General features: G+C 31.8%; 1 protein-coding gene across 10 annotated transcripts in view; it reads right to left on the reverse strand.

Annotated features, from left to right (window-relative positions):
* The window catches only part of LOC118268363 (uncharacterized), a 222,818-nt gene that overhangs the window by 68,691 nt on the left and 129,414 nt on the right, over positions 1-24,713 (reverse strand). For 7 of the 10 annotated variants that reach the window (XM_050706211.1, XM_050706212.1, XM_035582819.2 and 4 more), the window contains one exon: positions 19,277-19,306. The exons of the other annotated variants lie outside the window; for them this stretch is intronic. In XM_050706211.1, coding sequence (XP_050562168.1) covers positions 19,277-19,306 — 30 coding nt within the window. The remainder of the gene's footprint in view (positions 1-19,276; positions 19,307-24,713) is intronic. 10 annotated transcript variants of the gene reach the window in all.

The raw sequence follows: 24,713 nt of genomic DNA on the forward strand, positions 1-24,713 counted from the left end.
TTTTATTATGTCTATTTGTTGAGGAGTTTTCGGTAAAAATAGTCGGTGTTATAGCTTCGTTTGGTAGTAATTTTCGTATGAAATAATACCAGTAGAAAAGGTTCTTTACAGTGGCTATTTGGTATATAATAATAATAGATGTAAACAGCTATGTACTTATTAAAGGGGAAAAACAAACTTGTTTTTATGTTACGTTGTTTGTCGTGACAGTTTAAATCAATATCTGATCAAGATGATATCAACAGTTATTGCGAAAAGGTACCCATTCTAGGACAAAGAATACGATACTTTATGAATTACTTAATAAAATAAAAACAATAACAAAGATTCACAGTACAAACAATATCAACATAATTATTAAAACTGTAGAAAAATATCAGATTTCTACGAAATAAGACGATTCCAATTTGCTTCAAGTTTTTGTTTATCTTATAAATGGCTGTCATTTGTTATGCAACAAAAAATCGGGGATTTTTCTCATAGAGGGCGAGAACACCAATTTTCCCACAATGGATTGTTGAATTAAAATATTTTTGAATTCTACGTATTTAGGTTTATTTTTCCATAACATAATTGTGAATTAGCGGTTTGAATTAACATTTTTCTTAAAACCTTATAAATATTTTAGTGAATACAACGTGAGTATAAAAAATAGGTATGATGGACTTGAGTCATACAATCATGTCTCATCATACACATTTTGTGAAAACTTCTAATAGTTTTCGAACATTATGATAAAAATCCAACATAGCTATGTAGAAAACTACTATAAGAAGTCTTAAAATATAATACTTTTATAGAACAGAATATTTTGTATTGCACAACAAGACCAGACATTCAAATTAATTTATTGGGAACATTGGAATGGGATTAAACACTCATTTATATTATTTCAACACACATAGACCAAAATGCAGAGACGCATCCAGAGATGCGTTCTAAAAAAACTTAACCAAAATAGTCTGGCAGTAGATGTAGGGCGCTTCTGACGTCATTAGTAACCCACTCTCGAAATGCATCGTCCCTTCCGATGTGGTACACGTGTGACCTAATTAAATTTTATTGCTTGCTTCGTAACAACCCTACCGATGGGCGACCATTGACTCCATTGAAGATGTTTTCATTTTAGTCATTATTTTGAAAAGTCAATAAAACTTGGTTTGGTTTATCTAATGAAAAATTCGTAAAGTATTTTGTCAAAATATGTCTTCAATTTCTATATCCCTTTGGCTGTTATGCACCATAAAATAATATACAAATTGAAAAATGGACGTTGTATATTTTCACCACATCATAACATATTGAAAATATTCTCAAGATAAGTAGTATTTTTATCAGTTTCGATTCTATAAAGTCTACACTTTGATCTACGATAATACAAAGAAAACGAAAGCTCAAAGATTTCAACTGATTTAATGTCAGCTTTTACAATCAATCCTCCAAAACCTCAAGAGGATCTTTGTTTATGATTTACTACTGCATAGATTTACTGTCAAAATATTGCGATGACTCACGTTGAATAATGAGAACTAAGTGTATTATTACTAGACATATGCTAGTGTTTATCTTGGATACTGCGAAAATATTTTTACTAGTACAAAACACATATTTTTACTAGTACTACGTGTAAATTCAAAAATAGGTAGTAACCAACTCTATATAAATATCAGCTAATTGCATGTGCGTAAAACCAATGAGTTTTGCGTAAGCCCTATCATTAACCACATAAATCTCCGTACAACGGTACAGGTTAAAGTTTTTCTTCGAAATGTATGTTATCTTAATTTCAACAACGTTTTCAGTTCAGGTGTAAATTCAACAAAACTGTTTAATCGATCGACGATTTATATTCAACGTTTTATAAACCGATTTATTTTTGGACCCTTTACGAAACAGATGTGAGTGAAAATACAGGATTGAAGATAGTCTGTACTCATATTACGAATGTGAAATACCGTACAGAAATTGCATCTTTGTCACGATAAAATGGCTGATCAAATCTAAAAGAAATGTTCAGAGCAAAGTATAGGTATACGTAGTATCTAATGCACATACATACCTAACAGAAAGAAAATGTGGTTCCTATGGGACATATAAACGTGGATGAAGATGCGACTACAACTAGTATATTTAAATACAAGGCTAGTTATAATAATTTATAGTACGGTCGTCATACTTCTGCCATGTGGCTTGCCATGTGCTTTGAATGCCAATGTACCATAAAAGTACTACTATTCATCTATGAGCATTAATTGTTGATTTCTCTGCCAAAATGAAATGTTCTAAAATTATATTACCAATTAGCTATACATAGTTTAGTACGCTATTAGATTTTATTTCGTACCTATTTAGTTTCATTATGGCAGCCAATTTTGCGTGATGAAATGCTTAGACATTTATTTGTCTGACAATTATTGAATAGAATTATTGTTACTATGTTGTACCCTTTTGAGACGATAATCCATTTAGTAGTCCATGTTTGAGAGAAAATATCTATTAATCATTCTTTAGGTGGTTGAGAGATGTAGAATAGTAAACTCATTTTTCTCTTTAGTGTTATAAATCTAATTATAAACTGAAATAGTGTTATGTATGTGCTTATCCTGTACACGACCTGTATCGAACCTTATATCTCTAAAACAATTTCATCACCCGTACATAAGTATACTTTATTATAGAGAATCATGAGAATTACAATACGATTTATATGGAAATCGTGATTTTTGCAATTCCATGATATTTATTATCAACAATACAAATCACGACTAACGATGTTTTCTTAGGTTTTATGTTGAAAGAAGAAAACCGTGGATTGTCTATTGTTTTTCTTGATCACGCGCAACTTGTTAAGTGTTAAGATGACAAATGACATTGTTTAGTGTTTACCTCCTATATTTAGATGTCCGTATTGCTAATTGGTTCTTTGTATTTTGTATTTCCTAAGGTTTATTTACTTTCCATTTATTAGAACTGTAAATTCTTCATTGGTTATCTAGAATCTAGGCAAGCTAAATTCATTTGATAAATTATTACTGAATTTTTCTAAGGCATAGTAGCACAGGGTAACCATTTATGAATAATGTAGGCTATCTTCAAAACAAATTGTTTACTTTTTACAAACAAGACATAGTTTACATGAAAGCTGATGATTAATTACGATAAACTAGAAAATATTTTCTTCAACGTGCCAAATAAGATAAAACCATCTTCGTGCCGATTTACCTCATTCTGCCGGAATTATGCGTTAAATTTGGTTTTCGAGGAGAACAATAAAACAGACAAGCTTATTAATTTAACTGTTTACGTAAATTTTAGACGTTTCACGTTCAGTAAAGACGCCTTGAAAATTGCGTGCGTATCGTCCACAATAAATGGCAACAATAAATCGTACAAACCATTTTGAATTTTCCTCCCAATTTGATAAAGTCCAAATTAATTTAAATGTTTTCCCGAAAATCAATGTTTCCGCTTTTCCTTTTGTTTATTGGTTCACGTGATACGTAGTTTACGATTTTTCTTGATACTTACTGAACAGTTTGAACAATGAAGCGTCAGCGTTATTTACTACACAACATCAATTCTTTTTGGGAACGGAAAAATAAACGGTCTCTAACTGAAAAACAAACTGCGTACTTTTTAGTGTGCCGACATTATTTCGAAAACATTTAATTTTAAAATTACTTGAGATTACATAAGTTTTTTAACTTTTTCTTATCAGATGACCATAGTTTCGTCTCATGTTAAAAGAGATTTTGAAACAAAAATCAAAAATATTTGTTAAGTCAAATAACATGTTCTGGAAAAAGATCACAATTTTTTTTTGTCTCTTAAGACTCCAATAACCAATCAAACATGAGAAGTCTGTCTGCAGACGATACGATCTCCGACCTTTATAGCCATCATCACAAATCAAGTGTAGAGTTGCGATACAAAGTATAATGTCTGGTTTATGTCTACCACCAAGATTGAAGTGCTTTTTACAGTATCCGACACGACATGAGTACGATGTTTAATAAAAAAATCGTAGGTGCAGAGGCACATTGTGCAAAATAGGACATACGCATGGACACACGCACACACAAGGTGCCTTTTTGTCACAACAAATATTATAGTCTAATTTTTTATTTGGACTTAATTGTGTGTGTCCAAAATGGACTAGAAATTATCTGAAACTAGTTCAGTTAGTTTGTAGTTAACACGGTTTTTTGCCGAAAAACCGTGTGTATACAAGAGGCCTTACAGTATGCAATTCCACTAAGCCCATAAGCACAGTACTGACGTATTAAGTCACCTTTATTAATTTTCACACGCCCCAATTTCACGCAATGACGTATCGTTGTCGTTACGTCAAACTAAAGTGGGCGTAAATGGTACGCAAAAAATCAATCGAGTTTAGGAACGGCCCAGGTGAGTCAGACACCATAGTTAATTTATTAGAATGGAATATTTTACCAGACTGAACATCACGGGTTTTTATTCCCGAAAGAAATCGGCAAATATGGACGTGTATTAAATGCAATGTAAAATTAGCATCAGAATCATAAGAAGCGATCATCTGGTATGTACCAGACCCAAATAGACGCTCTTTAACTATTTCTGGGTGTTTTGGTAAACCTAATATTACTTTGGCCTGTACTCTAGTCACAGAATCAGTTGAGCTGACTTCTTTACTAACAAAATGTGACACTACAGCAATTTCATTTGAATGGAATGTGTTACTCAAAAATATGTAAGGTACCGGGCTAGTGGAAAACTAGATGATAAACCTACTATTCTTTTAGATAAGATATACACGTTTTTATTAAAAAAACAGTTGTATGCTCTATTTAGATTACCGATATCGTGTGAATCGATAATTAATTGTCCTCCACGTTGATCTAATAACATAAATAATCCATAGATTAGAAATGGCATTCGTTTGACATAACTGCGCAGTTTTTCTGATTACAAAGTTGTAACTTTTTTATTTCACTTTTTACCTTGTAGGTTATCGATTGTAGATCCCTTTGAAGAGTTCCGAATAGTTCCGTGTTGGTTCAAAAAGTACCGAAAAGTGCATTGCTGTTATTAAAATATATTATCTATAAATTAATGGATCAGTTTATTAGATAATACTTACTTCCTAAGTTTTTATTTTTAAGGACGAAGACTTAGCGTTTTATTATCGTCTTCATATTATTTGGAGGTTTCATTTTAATATAATTTGTTTTCAAACTATAAATCACAAAAAACATCTATCAAAACAAATCATAAAATGTTTGGTATGGTATTTTTCCGTCATATCAATTACAAAGAAATTAATTAATCACCTTATCACAGATGCGTAGTACATTTTTGTTTATTTATAAAATGTATTTACTATTTGGTAATAGCACGCCGTGGAAAATATTTCAATGTCGTTGATAAAATTAATATTTTAATCACTATCTTAATACTTTTGCAAACAAAAACAAAAATACATAAACAATGTGATTAAAAATGCCTTTTTTAATACGGATAATTAATTTCATAGAAGCTTAACAGCAAGATTAATCGATTGATAAAATGTTTGCACTATATACCTAACCTATTACCAAATACCTAATTTAACTTCTAAAGAAACGTTCAGTCATCGATTTAAAAAAAAAACATTTACTTATTTAGTCAGTTGTAACCAAAACCTGATTCAGCTACGTCTATGCTTATATAACTGTAATCTCAAAGACCTAAATAAAACTCCGTTTAAAAACATTTATAGATCAAAAATAAACTTTGAGTTTAATTATCGTCACCTTCATCTTATTTAAATATTGATTAAAACTTTTCCATCGATTCGAAGACACATTAGAGCTAAATACTAAAATATTGATGCCGAAGGTCCGTTCCTGCGTCATTACTGGCCGCCAATAGTGGGTCAACCCTCGACTGCTGTGGGATAAAAATATCCCTTTGATATGTCTCACTGTCAATCAAAACCTATGTAAGCAGTAGGTTACGAAAATTATGTGTGTTGTGTACACGGACGACTTGTAATTTATTAACGAACAAGATCTTTTGACAAGTGAAGGAAATAACAGGAGATATTATTACCAACTAATTTCGATACACATAATATTATTGCTTTAAATCTGTGCTAATGCATTTACAACGGTAATCCATCGTAATAAAACACATTATTCAACTTCTGTCTTAATTATGTTGTCCTTCCCGCTTTTTTAAGTGTCGTCATTAGTGTTGTTTTTATTTTGTACAACGTAATTGCTTTTGACGTCACTGGGAGGTCATTCGACTATAATTATTATTAATACCAAGTAGCTTAATATTTAATAACTTCAGTAATCACTTCTTGAAAAAGTTTGTGGTATTGACAATTTTCAAGACCAGTGCAGTGAACTTGTAAATGCAACCTTCAACAATTTACCTCGACAAATGTCACATAAAAATCAGTTTAACGCCAACCATTTATGTTTATTTTCCAAGACTGAAACCGTAAAGATTGTGACAAACTCAATTTACACATCTAAGGACAAGATCACCTTCTATCCGTGGAACAATCCAGAGCTATAAAGAGGACAAATGGAATTTAACCATAACATATTTGTCACGAAAAAAATTCCACACGTATAGGTATAGGTATAAACAAATTTACAAATAACAGCAAACAAACGAACAGTTCCTGTTTCTAGAAAAAAAAATATGTTTGTACCACTGGGCATGGTAAACAACTAAATTGTATCTTAAATGCTTAATGCTTATAGTCCAGGTAATTTGACTCGAACATAATGGAAGGCACTTAGGTACTAAGTATACCTTGAAATGTGTAACTTCGGTCAAGGTTATTTGGCAAGGCCTTGAATCCATACGACTTTGACTACGTCACGAAATTAGATTCGTCTAGTGTAGCGTCTAGTCCTTCATTTGAATATTTTATATGTCATACACGTGACACTATAAATGATATTGTATATCGTATAGTATATTTTGTACCACAGTGTGATAACTCCGCAATACTGTAATACAAACCAATTAGCCCTCCCTATGATTCATACTTTGATTGATGTTTTTCTAACGTTTTAATAGATTTATGGCTTAATAGTAGTGTTTATATAACTATATTTATAACTAATTATAAACAGTAGGTACTATGAATATACGTGGCTGATTATTTACAAGCTATTCTATTACAAATTTATTTTTATATATTTTTCCTAATTGAAATGTCTACACTTTTCCACTGACTGAAATATAAATCACAATAATCAGTATAACGCCTTTTATTTATGATGGAAATTTCTACGCTATAATGGAAAAACTATCTTAGAAGAAAAATAAAGGGTTACGACTACTTGAACACCGAGTACTTTTCCAAGTGGAAAGAGATTGCATTTGATTTCTTTGATGACTAAATAAACGAACTCTAATTTGCAATGTTTGATCTTGACTGTTCTTATTCATTATTTTGTCGTTTCTTTGAAATATAGTATCTTGGCTTCTTTCTATCTAGAGCAACAATATATCAAATAATAAAGGATAATGTTCGATGTCGGAAAATTAGCGTGTTGAAAAATTGTGCCGGTGACGGTCAGTTTCAGTACAAGACGCGTAAGACATTGTTTATTTTGTCTGTCACTATTTGTTATTCGAGCACAAAGACCGGGTTTACGAATTTCGCAGAAGCCCACCAAGATCGCGTAAAGACGTCACTGTCCATTGTTCAATCTTACTAATCTTTTGGGCACAAAATCCCAATGTTACGTCGAGAATTGCGCAGTTGTATTGCCACGACAATGTGGTAGCGTCAATAGATTAATGGATTTTATTTTTGCCCTTATTCCAAAAGAGTTAGAGGTTAGAATTGCGTGAATTTTAAAATATGTTCAATGACATGACGAGGTGCGTTGCGTCTAATTGCGTCTTGTCACGTGACCGCCGGCTGTGACAGTGTCGGGCGGTGCTGCGCCCACGCCGCCGACGCCAATGGGTTCATACGTCACAGTCTGTTTTAACATCAGTTTTAAATTACTATTCGCCCGAATCTACATTTTCCTAGAACAAGAAAACAAAAATAACTAATAAAATGTCAGCCGTAATTCATAGTTTTTATTTCGGGGGGATTAAAGACCAATGTATTGTAACTGCGTTTTAAACTTTTAAACTCTTGCATTATTCATGTAGGTATGTTTTGTTGTTAGTTATGCAATAGACGTAAATATCAAACAAAGCATATACATTGACGGAAGACACGGGGCGTTCATTAAAATGCAACTGAGGTACAAAACTACAAATGGCATTGTTGTAAGTCATTCTGAAGGGACCTTTGTATCTAATAGAAAAATCATCTTTGTCTTTGTCACTAAATTATACCACAATTTATTATTAAAGGAATGTGCATTATGATAAAGTCCTAATTAACTACTTTCAGTCATATTGCTTACTTTGCGAAAGTCTACAAGACGCAACCGTGCCTATATTTCTATCAAGTGACTTATTGAACCCAATTACAGCTGTAAACCGCTTTATGTTTGGATTACAAACTAACAAATACTGAATATGAATTATAATCTACTTCACAATAATATGTTGTCAAGAAAATTCCCAATCAAACATGTGTGTGTGTTATCAAAATTATTTTAATCAGCTGATTGTATGTTGTTTTGATACACCATGTGGTGTAAGCATTTGAAAATAAACAAAACGTCATACTTAGTATGAGTCAATAAACTGGTGAAAAGTGGGTGTAAGTGCACTCAGTTTTCACTAGTTTAGCCATGATTGAGTGGATCTGAAATGATAACATCTCAATTGAATCTATTTTACACCTGCAACAAAGTATTTTAGTTTTCGAAATTCTTCATAAAATAGTACGTTCATTGTAACTGACTTTGCCAATAGGTTTGTTCTTTATTAAAAGTGAACCTAGAAATACGATAAAAAGTCTAGTTATTTGGTCGAAAAATTGTGGTTACCCGAATTGTTTTCTTAAACTCCCGGAAAACTTCGCAAAATACTAGATTTTAGTCCAGTCATTTGGTATCCAATCAAATTGTAATTAATCAGTGCTCCAAATGCTTTGGAGCACTGATTGAATTATTTCCATAATAAAGGAGGACACTAATAAAACAACCTCTTTATAATAATAGCTACCATTGGAAAGTCCTTGAAATTTTCCACATCTGTATTATTGAATGTTTACAAACAAACAACTTTAGATAATTTTTTATCTGTTAATTAACTATCAGTATAAAAATAAAACATTAAAATAACATTGTGCAATAAGATATGCTGCGTACTACAATTTACGCATTGTATATTTTTGTGAATGACGATAGATGTGCACATAGGAATTAAAATTCATTTCTATGAAATGTTATGTATTTGCTACCGTACGATTTATTTGCTTGATGAATTACAACCTCGTTACGTAGAATTCGGACAACGGACTGACATTGCATACAATTTTTTCGACCCTAATAAAAAAGTATATACCTAGGTGATATCTGACAACCTACACCAGCTAACTCACGATTAGTTATTTATTTTTTAAGTTCCATACACCATGGATGTAATCCTGTTAGTTATCTATACTTTTCTTGATTTTCGACCTACTTTAGTTCCTACTAAAGTTCATTTTCCTAATTGTCACGAAATGTTTCCTTAGTATCATGAGCTCAATGATTGAAAAATACAATTTACAAACCATACATGGAATGGGAAATGCCGAACTGAAAATAAATAACAGAGTACATCAGTAAAATAAATAAAGTCAAATAAAATATAATAGTTGAAAGAACTGACGTCCCATTTACACTAACAAACAAACTAACAACAATAATATTTACAAAACAATGTCTTCACAGGAAAAAACGCAAAGGGATTTTCCATAATTTCGACGAAATTATAAATAAATATTACAACATTATGTAGTAAAATGTCTTATCAACGTTCCAAATCCAGGAAAAAGTATCAGATCATCAAAACAATCGTTGTTATCACGAAGGAAACTGATTTAGTTTTATTTATTATCTAATCAGTATTATTTGTATATTTGGTAGATAAATAATGAGTTCATTGCTTTATCAATTCGTTTGTGACCTTCTCCTTGGCATATGTATGACGTGTGTATTATGTATCTATGCGATGTAAAAATGTAATATATGTAGGTATATTACCTTCCTTACTAACCTTATACAGTGCAGCAAGGGTAGATAAATATTTATTTGTTACAACAAATGTATTTGACAAATACATTCAGAGTAAGTCACTGTAATATACCTACTACCTACAATCAATAGTTTTGTAAATATGTTGTTCGTACGAAATTTAAAACCTTAGCCTTTAAAACAATACTTTGGATGTCAAAAACATAAAGAGATTAGTTACACAATAAGTATCTTGGACTTTGATTCTCAAAATAAATCTTTGTTAAAATATTACAATAATACCTACGTACTATCTTACCAAAATTTATTACCTTAACTTATTTGAATTAAAAGATAATTATTCTCACATTGGCCACAGTACATAACATCACGTACCGTATTGATACCAATTTCAATACAAAATGGTAATACTTATGCTAATGACGTCAATCTTTTGTAGCATTCAGACACGGCAACCATAAAACTTTAGTGGAACATAAAGACAGAACATGATTTTAGAACAAAAGCTAATTCACGAATTAGTTTCAGTAGTTTCTGTGGATCTAGAATACTCCAAACTAGAATAATAGTAGATGACAATAACCAAACCGACAATGAAGCTATTTGTGAATCCAATAACAATAAAACTTTGTTTCTCTATCTCTAATTTATGAGACATTTCCTTTGTTTTAGCATATCCCTACAAATACGATCCGCAAAGTTTACATTTTGAGCAGGTGGTAAATAATATAGAGTTGCTAATCCACTGCATCGGAGCATAATATTAAACATGCGTAGCCTTGAATCTAACAAACCACAACAAAAACATCCTGATTGAATTCATCCTCTGTTTTTCTCAGTTTCCAACAATATAATCAATAATTCATTGGTACCTGTGGGAGGAAGTAACTGCAACATAATTGTTTACAAGAGTCCTGACAACGACTCATCGTACGACTCATTGCGTAAATCTTGCACCTGTGTGGAAAACGACGCAAGAGTCACGCCCCCGAGATATTGACTGCTATTAATAAAACACTATTCAACGCTGCCTCTCTTCCTGATCAGCTGACGTTTTAGCCTTGGCGGCGAGCGATGTTACAAATGCGCTGTAATTGTGTAATTTCAGGTGAGATTATAACAATTTCCTTGCGCAACCCTGGAATTTAGCTCGTGCAGTGTATTCTAGAACATAATAGGCGTTTGTTGATAATCTTAATGTGCTTACGCAAAGACTGTAACTGTAACATGTTAATATTGGCACGCGATACGAAAATTGTTTAGAAATAACGGATCAAGTTGGATGATTTGTTTACATTATCAATCATACTATCACTTTAGTGTTTTACACTCAAATCTGTCAGTCGCTAGTGTTTGTAACCTTGTATTGTGTTTTGTTCTAGTTTCATACGAGTAGGTGTATCGTGAACAATTTAATCTAGATAGAATATAGTGCTATTTCAACGACTAGGTATTAGTTTTATCTGTTGGCCTTCTATTTAAATCAGTGATAAGGTAACAGCCTAACAGGACTTCAAATGTATCAATGTCAAGCTAGGCGTGATAAAACAAATCAAACTGGTTGCAGGTACACTATAATATATGTATAGGTAAATAGACTAGTGTTTACGAGTAGGTAATTCAGTTTGGAATCAACATCAGTTGTCGACAAGGATTTAATTTAACGTACTCTACAAAGTGACGCAGGAAAGTTATTTTTAATAGTACCTAAACAAACGTATCGCGGTACATTTTACTATTTCCATCATAATTGAAATGCTGCAACTATGCGGTTTGCGTAGGCAATGTAAGAGCACCTAATAAAGTGGTTATTCTGGAAACTTTAATCGTCTGACGGATATCAAAGTTTCGAAATAGAATGGACAATGTATATAGGAACATGTACCTATTTACTTAAACATGACAAATAAACGTAAAGAGGTGTGGTATTGAAATTCATTTTAAAGAGAAAAAACTCATCAGTGTCCTGTCTTTTGTGTTTATGTAAAAAAGTACATAACATGACAATACTAAGTATGCATAGTTAAATAATATTACACAAACTTTGTATAAATCAATTAATCAAAATGATACAGTCATAATATTAGGTAATTCTTAAGCTAAAACTGTTTTTGTTAGTCTTAGCACTAAAACTGCACACTGCATGATGCACGTGTAAGTCCATTATAAAAACACAGATGCGTTACCATGGTCGTATTGTTGAAATTCTCATAGCAACTCCATATAACAACTAAGCACTCGTTCTCGAAACTTCGCTAGAAACCGTAAATATTTATTATTATATTAAAAACATGAACTATTGTATACAATCGATAGTTCAACGCCCATTGAAGTACTTTTGACCTTGAGTATTGATTATTTACAAAGCAGACAGATATTACTACGTCAGCAGGACAATTTTATGGTCATCACACCCCAATAAACAAAAACAAGTGCTGTCATATATCTCCATATATAATAAGCCATGGAAAATGTAAACATACTCGTAATACCTATATAATAAATGTATGGGAATAAAAAGTTATTCCCTGTATAATGAAAAGTTACTAAACAGAAATGCGTATGCACTTTTCACCGAAGTATGTTGTTGTTACTAATCCCATATAGCTAATAGATACGAATTCTTTAGCGAAAACTTTGCATGCTATTTAATTTACCTCTCATTTATTTATTGGAAATACTTGATCTGATGCAAGAATCCGACATAATACTCCTGTAAACTCAGCTATACATAAAATTATTCAAACACTCGTCTATTTCACAGAATAACAAGCTTCGGTACTCGACTAGAACAACTGACAAATCCTCCGGAATGTGTAAATTATCTAATGTTCCACGGTAATAGCTAGAACATTACCACACGTAACCGCGCACTGTCATTTTGAGATTTTAATAGGCGTATGAGTGCCTGCGTATGCGGCTAGGCGCCACGTAACGCGTCTAGCTGGTAATCAAGGAGATTGGAACCTTGGCAGTTTAGTACAGATTACTCATTTAACTCATGTTATTATAAATACCATTAAAATGGTTTTAATACAGGACGCTACAGTTATCGGTTGTTTTACGACTTTGCCTTAATGTTTTGTAAGATTAAACGCCAGCATATTAGGATTTCATTCTTTATCGTCGATGATTTTATTAGGAACGGAAATTGAGACTGCTACCGATTGCTCAGCCGATGCACTGAACATTCCATCAACAACATTTATCGGTGTTTTGAGAAAGATAGAAGATAACACTTTTATTATTTTTACAGCTAACCCGAAACTTTTACAAGTAATGTATACCTAGTTTTCGGGGAAAATAAAAAAAAAAGTAAACATCAGTCAACGCCACAAATACAACGTGCCCAGCTTATAAAGTTCGTGACTTTTATAAATTAGCGAACATGTCCCATATCTTAACAAAAGCATTGAAATTGTTTAATTTTATATATTCAGGTCAGTGGGTCGCCCGTGTCATAGCAAGGACAGGCCATGCACCATACAAATAAAACAAATTAAACTCATCCAAGATTCTGTAAACAACTGCAGAATGCGACCTTATAACAAACACATTAAAGTCCACGGTGTTTAAAAAAAGTTGTAAAGGAAACGAAAATAATGGTGTTTGGAGATATATCGGGATATCGCCTAGACAAATAAAATTCGACCTTGGTCACGTTGCACGACACGAATTGGGTATCAAACACGAGAATATTGACTGACAGATGGCCCAGAAAACGTACACAATACTATAATTTCCAATGTTATATTTGTATGTACGGTACCTATTTAAAATACGCTTAAATTAGAATTTCACGATATACGATCAAAACTAATCAGTGTCTTACATACCAGCTATTTTCATCTATGGATACATATGATACGGTCATTTGGGCAAAATTTCCCGAAACCAGATTCAATATGTAGTATTAACCTAATAAAATTTATTATTGCACAAACCGAATATAATTTACACAGAATTAACACGGTTCTGGTTTACAGTTCAATACATCAAATGTCAATATCAATATTATGCAACACTCAATTTACGAGTATTAATGATCGACCTGGCTTCATTTTATTTCTATAAATAACTTTCCGATTACATTTTTATTTGGTCACTTTATTTAACTGAAGGTGAATGTGTGAATATAAAAGATGCATGAGCATATAACATAACGTAGCTATAATAGTAAAAACGTTCAGTACCTACTATATTTGGTTTTATTTATGGCAACAGATAGAAAAGAATTTTATCTGAATTCATTCATATTTAATTTAAAATAAATTATGATTCATATAAAATGCATTGTCACGCAATTTTATTCCCGAAAGGGTAGGCTACTGAGCACATATTTTCACTATTTGTGTTATAAGTCCTATGTAGTAGGGGTCCATTGCCATAATTATACTGAGCACAATTCTAGACTCTGTGCTACAACTGAGAAATTTTCATCAAAAAAGATTAAGCAATAAAATTCAATAATGTATTATTATTATACTTATCACATAAAAAATGTAAATTCCAAATACATAATACCATTGTTTCTAACGGCAACATTCACGGCCAATAAATTATAACGTAATCCAATGTCCCCAGTGAGTGTTAGTTTAAATTATGTAAACTACTTTGGCCTTTTAGATAAGATACATTTAGAGCGTTATCAAGTGACAACTAAAGCTTATAATTATTTATAGCAGAGTTTATAGCAGATGCCTACTCTTGTTACCGACTAGCAATTGGTTATTTATAAAAAAAAAACTGTGGCAAATTCCTTTTGTAACATTTTATCTTTGATGGAATATTTTTTTCTTCGTTATAATATCATTTACATAATTAAACTACTAAACTAAACGTCAAAAAAATTCACGTTATAATAAGATTTCACATTGTCATATATTAAATTCATTGGCATAACTATATTTCTTAAAACGTCCTATTAAATAAAATGTATACCTATATCTAAGATACCTCAACTCAAATACCGAAGATACAGGATCACCCTAGATTGGGGACTAACGATACACTTACCTAATGCTACACCTAAGAATAACAAAATTGTGATATAATATTAAGACCATCATTGTGAATTTCGTAAATTAATATTATTATTATTTACTTTTCTCTCTTTCTTCATCTTCTTTAAAACAATCAGAGAATTCAAAATTAGAACATGATCTATCTGACACCAGATATAGGTACTATTTTACCTACATACATTTTGAAACACAGGGCTACTATTTTACCTTTATAAACTGTATTTGGGAAATCCCAAGCTAATCAAAAGATACCTATCACTTACAGGAAATTGTCTTACCACAAAATACAGGTGAACCGTAACACTTTATTATTCTCCATTCACTATATATCTGTTATTGTTACGATTACAGTAATACAATACAAGGTAACGTTTTCTCTAAATTGAAGTCTAGCAAAAAGATTTTCGGATTTTGGTACCTACACTGTTAGATACACTGCGTAGAAGATCGCCCATCGTCAGATCTTTTTTCGTCTTGCGAAAATAATCAGATGGGAGTTTAATTGTTCGTCTGATATGCTCTGGACAATTTCAACGCCACAGTGTGGTGTGTAGGTACTGCGTCTCTAAAATTATAAATAGTCGGTCGTATTGAAAACACATTTATGTAGTTCATTCTATAGAAATTGTCTGGAAACCGCAGGAAGATATCGCACATTTGTTTAGAATATTTTTCGCAATAATTTTCCTGTTTTCTTGTTTTGATGGAGGAATTTTGTTTTGCAACTTTTTATTTCGTTTTCTCGTTAATTATTAAAATGTTGAGTTACCTATTTTCTATAAGGTAAACTACTACTTAATTGGAATTAATCATAGCTACTATACACCTACTTTTACCTTTAAACAAATACTAGTACCTACTTAGTAACACCCACAAAAGAATTGCCATTATGATCCAACTCATATTTTAGTTAAACGCTCCACAATTGTTGATGATTTATCAACGACCTTTTGGCCATCATCATTTTGTTAGCAATTGTAACAATAACTCTAGCAATTCGAGAACAAACTTGCATCAGTTCATTGGCTCGTAATGTTTATTTTACCTCTGATAAGTATCTAAAGAAAATTCCATATTTAAATAGTACTTAAAAATTCCAATTCTAGTAAAATGTTGACTTTTCATACAATTTAGGTATAATATGAGAAAAATATTCAAATACTGCGCAATAGATAGTATAAAAGAGAGATATAAAATATGATTTATGAGTAAATAAATTATTTTCTGTAGTTTCCTTTCATATGTTAGAAACTGGAACCAATAAGTGGCCAATTAAAACAGTCTGAGAACTGCAGACTGTCTGAATGAATAGCGCATGTGACTCGCAATGTGATCGGCAATGTGACTGACTTATTTGTTCTTCAGTTTCATGCTACATAAATAATTAGTGCAAGCAATTATTATAACAAGAGACACGAATTAAATACGAGACACACGTCAGAAAACCGTGAAGAAAATTTTAATAAATCTAAGAAGTATTCAAATAAAATTCATATAATTTATTCATATACAGATTCTTTTTGTCAGCTTACTGTAATGGCCGTCACGAGTTGCTCACATGCTTCATCATTATTTAACGAGGTAGTTTTAACAGATTTAATATTAATATTCGGCAATTTACCATAATTATTAATTTCATTACCATATTTATGAAGACCCTCACTTTGTGGAGTATTTAAATGGTATGTTGGTTAATTTCTATTATTTAACCGTTCACACTGATGTTAGAAGCTTCTAGATAATTCTGTGACTTTGCAAAAACATAACACTCAGAATATAAACAAACAATGTTTAACGAAAACCAAACTTTATATTCATTTATAGTATAACGTATGAAAACAAGCTTTTAATGCTCCAGAAACACTCTATTTTAAGAACAGTATTTACTTTCTTAACACAAGTACTGGACAAACAATAATTAGTTACTACCTTTGTCTGGACTGTCAAGATGTTGGAATATTGCCAGCATCTGCATTTACTTCCCCAAACACCTATAGTTAGCCACAAGTTACACTCGATTTAGTCTTTAGTACGTTACTTCGACAACTGTTTACGGAAATTACTTCGATAGATTACTAATAGAGTCCAATAATGTAGGATGAGGAAGCTGCATATAACGCTGGTTGAAACTTGAAAGCAAGGGTGGTCGTGTACAGAATTTACAACCGAAATTAATATCAATGATTGGTAAAATGCCAAAATGTCTGAGAATTTTAACGAGTTTTTCACGTAAAATCTCACAGACTGCACCCGCTCGACGTCTTCCGGACGAATCATATTTTTTGATGTTTTGCAATCAGTTTGAAACGTTCGTTTTGACTAATTAAACAACCACAGAAACCTTGGCTTCAATTTCTTGTTTTACTAAAATAAACTAAAAACTTCTAACGAAAAGGAAGGTTACAGATTAGAAATGATGCTTATAGACTCCACCAAATTAACTAGGTAACTCAATACTGGGTCTAAAGTACAAAACGACGCCAATTCAAAATTCCGCCACAAAGTAAATTGTGTAAATGAACATTTAATAGAATAAACTAAACGAACACTGGAAGAACTGTACGTAAGTACCAAATGCTGACACCAATTACTGTTATGAGCCTTAATTGAAACGCATGCCGGCACAATAAGGCCACTGTGGCCACCATTTTATCATATATCGAACAATTTGTGTTTGTCTGTTAATCAATAATATTGTTGTAATATGTAACGTGTGCAACTGCCCTTCGTCAAAGTGATCGATCTGTTATTGATACGTATGTCAATCGAAGATGTGAGTCTCTCCAGAATGTACTAGCTCAATACTTGACTAATTGAGGTTGTCTCATATCAGTAAAGTGGACATCTTCCTACATGCCTATGCAATAGCATCAACATTAAGCCAGATGGCTTCATTTTCCAGGAAATCTTACATATTGTTGTACTGTTTCAGATTTAAACCAAATTATATAATAAATCTAGTTATGTTATTACTGGTGTAATGTTTACAAAATATCCTCGACATAATCCAAATAATTTATAGACCTTTAATGCACTTCCACATTCATATTTGGGTGTTTAAAGTTTGCTACACTATATTGAACTTTATTGCCGATAAATAAAGACTAAAGTACTAATCATAAGAATCCTTGGTTATGGTATCTATGAAATGTCTAGATATCTATTTACTTTCAGGAAGTCTAGTTCACACATAGCGAACATTAATGCTATGCTCCACATGACGGAAGGCGTCAGGCTCAGTCAAGTCTTTTTATCATCTAATGAATAATTGAAATAAATTCTTTAATTGTTTTTCAATGAAAAAAAAAGTGGTATATGGTATATGGACAGTATCATTTAGAAGGTCGTTGAAACATTAAACTGATGGTCAGCCGTACTTATGTATGTAGGTACGTAGTTAGCCTTTTACCAAAACCCACCTAAATGAATGTAACGAGAATGGCCCTCAAATCATCATTAACCTCGCATGTGGAGCTCATAAATTCTTCACTCCAATGCGATATGAGTGACAATGTTACCTAACATCAGTCATTGTGTAACCTTCTTCTATCCCCATAGAGGCGAAAAATAAAATTTCGATGACCATCACCTTTAAGATGCTATCCATTACTCGTTTTGTTAATATAAGCTGTCGATATTTCATCACCTTACCGGCAATGTACGTGTTAATTCCAAACAACACCCGCTCTGAACGCGTAAGAGTTGATGGCCGCGTAAGAATAGATGTTTATTTTGGATTTCGCGCCTCGTGGCAATGGTTTATCCAAAACATCCTATTTGAGGGGTTATATTATGATGTCGTTCTGTCAATCACCTCACTAACTACTAATATAGAAGTGAGAAATTGGAGAGTCAAGTGATACATAATTTAAACACATATTTGGCAACATCCACCAATAAATCAACGATAAGTCAAATTAATCCAATGTAAACTACTTTGTTTACAATTAATTAATTTTTGTTTACTTTACATTTTAACAGCTGAAAAATAATAGGTGACATAAAATTGACTTGTTGCAACTGTATGATACATTTTTAGTGGCTTATTTTAATGCAATTTAAGATAAATAAAAAATAGTCAAATTAATATTAAAATAATGATTGTGTACTCACCAACATGCGATAGACTCGTGAGATCTGATTCTGAAATAAAACAAAAAATAATGCGTGAATAAATGCAATATGGAGATGCGTGCATAACATAAAACAATATGGCAGACACATAATATTGATTAACTGCAATGATAAAATGATATTTGAGACTTAAAACTAAAAGAAAACAGTTACACAATGGTGGAAATCATCGTAGGTGCAATGCGAAAAATAGTGCTGAATGATTGCAATATTATTGAATATTTTGAACATTTTCCTTGATATTAAAAACATATTGACACAGTTCACTAGTATTTCCAATAGTATTGTTTCTATTGATGAACCGTCGTTGTGTAATAACTAAATTTTTATCATTCATGAATAAGTACCTATGACGTTATTCGCGGTTTCATGAAGAGATTGAAAGTCCACATATTATTTAAATTCTTTGCGGTTAACATAGAACCCATTCATGTAATAGAAGGAAAACAAAACAAATAAATTAATGTAAACACCTTAACTATTACCTAAACTAGGAATTACTATTACTGCTGCCTAAGGCTCTTCCAGATTCCAGATATTTTATTTGTGCCTAAATTATCAACAAGTTTGTAAATAAAAAAATCATCATGAATTTATGTACAAAAAGATTAGACCAATTGTGTCGATTGTGTCAAGAAAAAACCCCTTGTAATAAAGCACAGGTACCTACAGTCGTAAAGACAAAAGCGATCAGGAAAAATATTTTTATAATTATTCATAGTGAGTAAAAATGCACACATGTCGCCAATACCTAATTATGCATGTACACTGCATACATTTCATTATATTCTTTCCGTTCTTACTAAACGGAATCATTGGAAAACCGAGCAGGAAAACTACGGCGACACATCACAGAGAATACTTAAGTTGTCCACACATTTTTCCGTGTTGAAGGAAATTCCGGTGATGAGCATAACAATTTAAAAACGCCCAATACGATCGCTTTTTGTTTCATTCCGGTCTTTTGTCCTTCGATTATTAAATTCATTGTTTTTATTTTATTTTTAGAATGAACGAAGTTTGAGTGTAGTATAACTGCGGTCATTGAACCTCTTTATAAATTGTACGTCAGTCCTGGAAATTGCTATAGTTTTCTGGCACACGCTTTACATGTGTGAAAACAACTGATATTATAGTGCGTATGGATTCATGTCACTCCCAAATTAGAATACGTTAATACTACATCGTAAAATAGTGTTTGTAAACAAGAAAAAACGGTTTTTGGGGCAAAACCTCAATGCTGATTGGTTGCTTTAGTTTGTTTCTTTTTTATTATAAAAGCTTTACAAATGGATAGGTATTGATTGTATAAAAAATAAATCGATTTATGCAAAAACGAAATAGTTACCAATCGAGTATTTCTTGAATTCGTTTTAATGTAAAGAAATGACAAAAGTAATGGTTAAAAAAACGAAATAAATTACAATAATTGCTATGACATTTGAAGAAAGGAATTCGAACTATTAAAATGTTCTATAGGTATAGGTTTGTTATATATTAATATTAATTCGTAAGGAAAAATGTTGTTCACCTTACTATTGGTAGGTACCTATCTACTAATCCAGTCACCGTCACTTCTGAGTTGTTGAATTATTTTAATAGTTTTCTATATAGCAACTACTTTTGTATAATTTAATTTATACAATATTCATTAGTTCTTCATTTTACCGAAGATTATAGTATAGGTACGTAAATGGAATAGGATTATTCTATAAAAGGAATCTCAAAATATTTAAATAAAATATTCTGTTAAAATGGAACATTCCTAATAACGTCACGGACTTAGTAATAATAGGAAATGAGAACTTTAATTAAGTATTTATATAAAAATATTCCATAATAAATGAACATCGTGAATCAATTCATGAATAAGTACCTATGATAATATGTTTATGACGTTTTTATATGACGTTTATCATACATTAGCTAATAGAAAAATCGCACATCGCAAACAATATGCCTGTGTCCTTAAAATATAGTTTATATTTTCGCATTTCGCCTAAAATTATACACAAAATTTGTTCAAGATATATAATTATTTTGATGGTAGACGAGACAAATATTATTCAAAATGTTGATTAAGATAGTGCTTAAAACATAATTAATATTTTCGCATTTTGCCTAAAATAATACACAAAATTCGTTGAACTGTATAATTATTGGTAGTATTTATGAGGTAGACGAGACAAATATTATTCAAAATTTTGATTAAGATCTATTACAGTGTATTCAAAAAGCAACCTAATTGAACCCATATTATTTTATAGAAATACCATATAAAATACAAATATTGATAGTGATTAAAACGCAATATTAGATCAGATGTACATATAAGAAGTATACAATTCCCAATGTATTAGATTACAGTGACGTGCGTAATCTCGACATTGAAAATATTATTTTACACTACAAAGAGTAAAAACATGTTTTACGTAATAATTTCAAAACATTACATATTGTGTAAGTATCTATAAAAACAATGTTAGGTTTCATATTTTTTTTCTTAATTTCAGCTGACGAAATATTAATAAACAATGGATAGTAAAATTGTAATAAATTAGGTACTAAGTAATCGATTACCAGGGCTTGATAACTCGATGTGCAGTGCAACTTTTTCAAATCATTGCAAGTGAACGCTTAACGCGTTTTCAGATTAGATTAATAAAATTTGGTTATTTTTATTCAGCCGTTAATAAGAGAATTTCAAAACCGCCCTAGGTCGACTTAGGTATTTGATCACTTTTTACTGGAGGCATAGTAATAATGTATTACTTTGATAAAACTTTATTAAAACAAATTTCAAACGTACAATAAAATTAAAGTAGCACATTTCACATTTGTAACGTATTTGAGTCTGTTTGTGATGCATCGTATCACTGTGTCACAGATCTTCGCTGCATACAATGACACATTGTATGTTAAGATATATGTATTTTATAAGATGCAATCTGAACAAACAATTAGCGACTTCCGTGCAATGCAGTTATCTGCTGCAATAATCTCTGGGGATACACTGCGCAGTCGTTATTAACCCACTTATCAATTTATTGTTCAAAGTGAAATCGTGGCTTTACCCACGTTTAAGAGGAAGTAGGATGTTTAAGAAAAGATTGCAGCTAAGTCATATCGTCACGCCTTTTAGCTCCTAAGAGGTTAGCAGAGATGGGGTACAATGTACACCCACTTTTCATAAATTATATTGTAAATCCCGTGTAATGGCAGGGAGTGAGCCTATTGCCATATACAAGCACATTTTCAGACTCCGTACTACTACTGAGAAATTTTACGAAAAACCGAAAAGGTTGCAATGTAGCATTACATTAAAAATTTTGAGTACTACTTTTTCAAACTTGACCATAATAAAAAAGTGTTAATTGTAGGTACATGATCAACTAATAAATCAGGAAGGTCTTCGAATGTAAAAGCATTTCCTAATAAGATAGGCAATCCTGAAATAGGGAAAAGAACAAAAACAATACAGATAAAATATTACCAACCGAAGGTATTTCCGCCAATTAAATTGATTACCAGATGTAAACATTGGCTAATCCAATCAGCCGTCGGTACTGGCCACACCACACCTACATTTAGCACTCCCAGCTTACAGAGAATAGCACTTAATGTAATCTAATCTCAGGAGGATATAATAATATCTGCACTCAGTCCTTTGACGTAGATTTTTGTGGTCGCAAATGTAACTTTAGTATGGCGCCGTTCCGTCATGCTACGTGGAATAAAGACCAGTCAATCGGATCGATGAATTGAGAAGATTATCTGCGTCATGATATTGCTGTTATACCATGTACAAGTACAAGAGTCACGTTTTTGAATAGGGACGAAATAGGAGTCCTTTCTAATATCTCATACTTAATTAATACTCGTAACTGTTTGACGAGGAACTCGACTAGTTTCAAGCCATGCGAGGCTCATATTCATGAGCAGCATTCCGTGACAATCATACGTAGTTGTCGCTTACATAACTGTGATATTTTCGACAATTTAATTATTGTTTTAGCTGGTCATGTTTACGGATATATTATTGACTCTGTTGAGGTAGGTCTAACGTGTCTTCACCTAGTTAAGACTTAACACAATTCAAAGAAAGTACCTATTATAAATTTTTATTTACATACGTGAAAAGATAGTAAGACTCAAAAATATGAATTGACGTCAATCCGTCAACCACAAAAGTTTTATAAACATAATATTATTATTTTTTAAATTACGAAAATGTTTATAATTATATAGAGTAGAGATCCGTCGTAAACAATGAATGATGAAATGGGACGCGTATTTTCACATGTCATTCTATCTGTTCAGATCATGCATGCCTTGATCCGGGGGCATGGAGGATTCCACGGTCGATAACTGCCCGATAAATACGTCAAGGGTTAAGGTGTGTCAAGTGCTATTATTAGTTTGTTATCGAGCCCCCCGCGGATAGAAGAGTATGTAATAAAACGTTATCAGTCTCGGCCAACAGCATTTTGTTGTTGTTCCGAAATACGCGTTATGTGGACGAGAATCGTACGATACCCCCTTGTTATTAAAATAGGAATTGTTATAAACATATTTGTGCCGAGATTGTTGTTAAGTGTCGATAATGTTTTGATTTGAGATAAAATAATGTGATACGTATACATAATAATAACGTTTGTTTTAAATAAGTTAGATACGATATTCGTATTTAGGTGTGTGCTTCTAATGCTTTCGCAAATTAAGTTCAACGTATTTTTTCAGGCTGTCAACTAAGTATTAACGTTCTTATTAGATTACAATAATTGTGTTATGTATACTTTGAAATTTCAATTTTATGTCGCATTATCGTTTCTTTTACTATCAAAATGTATTTATTATATTTAATTAATACAAATATAACACCAGATGCTCATACAATTTTAACACAATATTATTTATTTTGCGCCTAATTATCTTGTTTAATTCTCACAAAGTTTCTTAACACAGCTGTTGGAAACGCTTCCTTTCTTCTGCTTTAGAATATTGTCATTGACTTTTATGATTTGGAGGTTAACCTTCCCACGAATACTTAAAGGTTAATGAATAAAAAATATTATATTATTGTCTTAATATTTTTTATAACAGTACCATTTTATCAAAATCCTTGACTTAGCCTTTATGAAATTATTTATTGTCACGATTTAATTTCCGAAAATTCTCAGGTAAGTTGGCTGCAATATACAAATCGAATACCTACTTGAATTTAGCAGCGAAACCTTCAATATAATCTTTTGACTCAACCCGGATATCGATATTGTGATACGGTTAATTCAAAACCGATATCACCTCTATATCTGTAACCTCGATTGTAAATTAAACCTGGTATTCCATCAGTTTGATCACGGAATAGATAGGCTAAGTATTCTACAAGTCTGTAATCGATACCTTCAAACATAGG

The sequence above is a fragment of the Spodoptera frugiperda genome, chromosome 29 (assembly GCF_023101765.2).
Source record: "Spodoptera frugiperda isolate SF20-4 chromosome 29, AGI-APGP_CSIRO_Sfru_2.0, whole genome shotgun sequence".
Taxonomy (NCBI): domain Eukaryota; kingdom Metazoa; phylum Arthropoda; class Insecta; order Lepidoptera; family Noctuidae; genus Spodoptera; species Spodoptera frugiperda.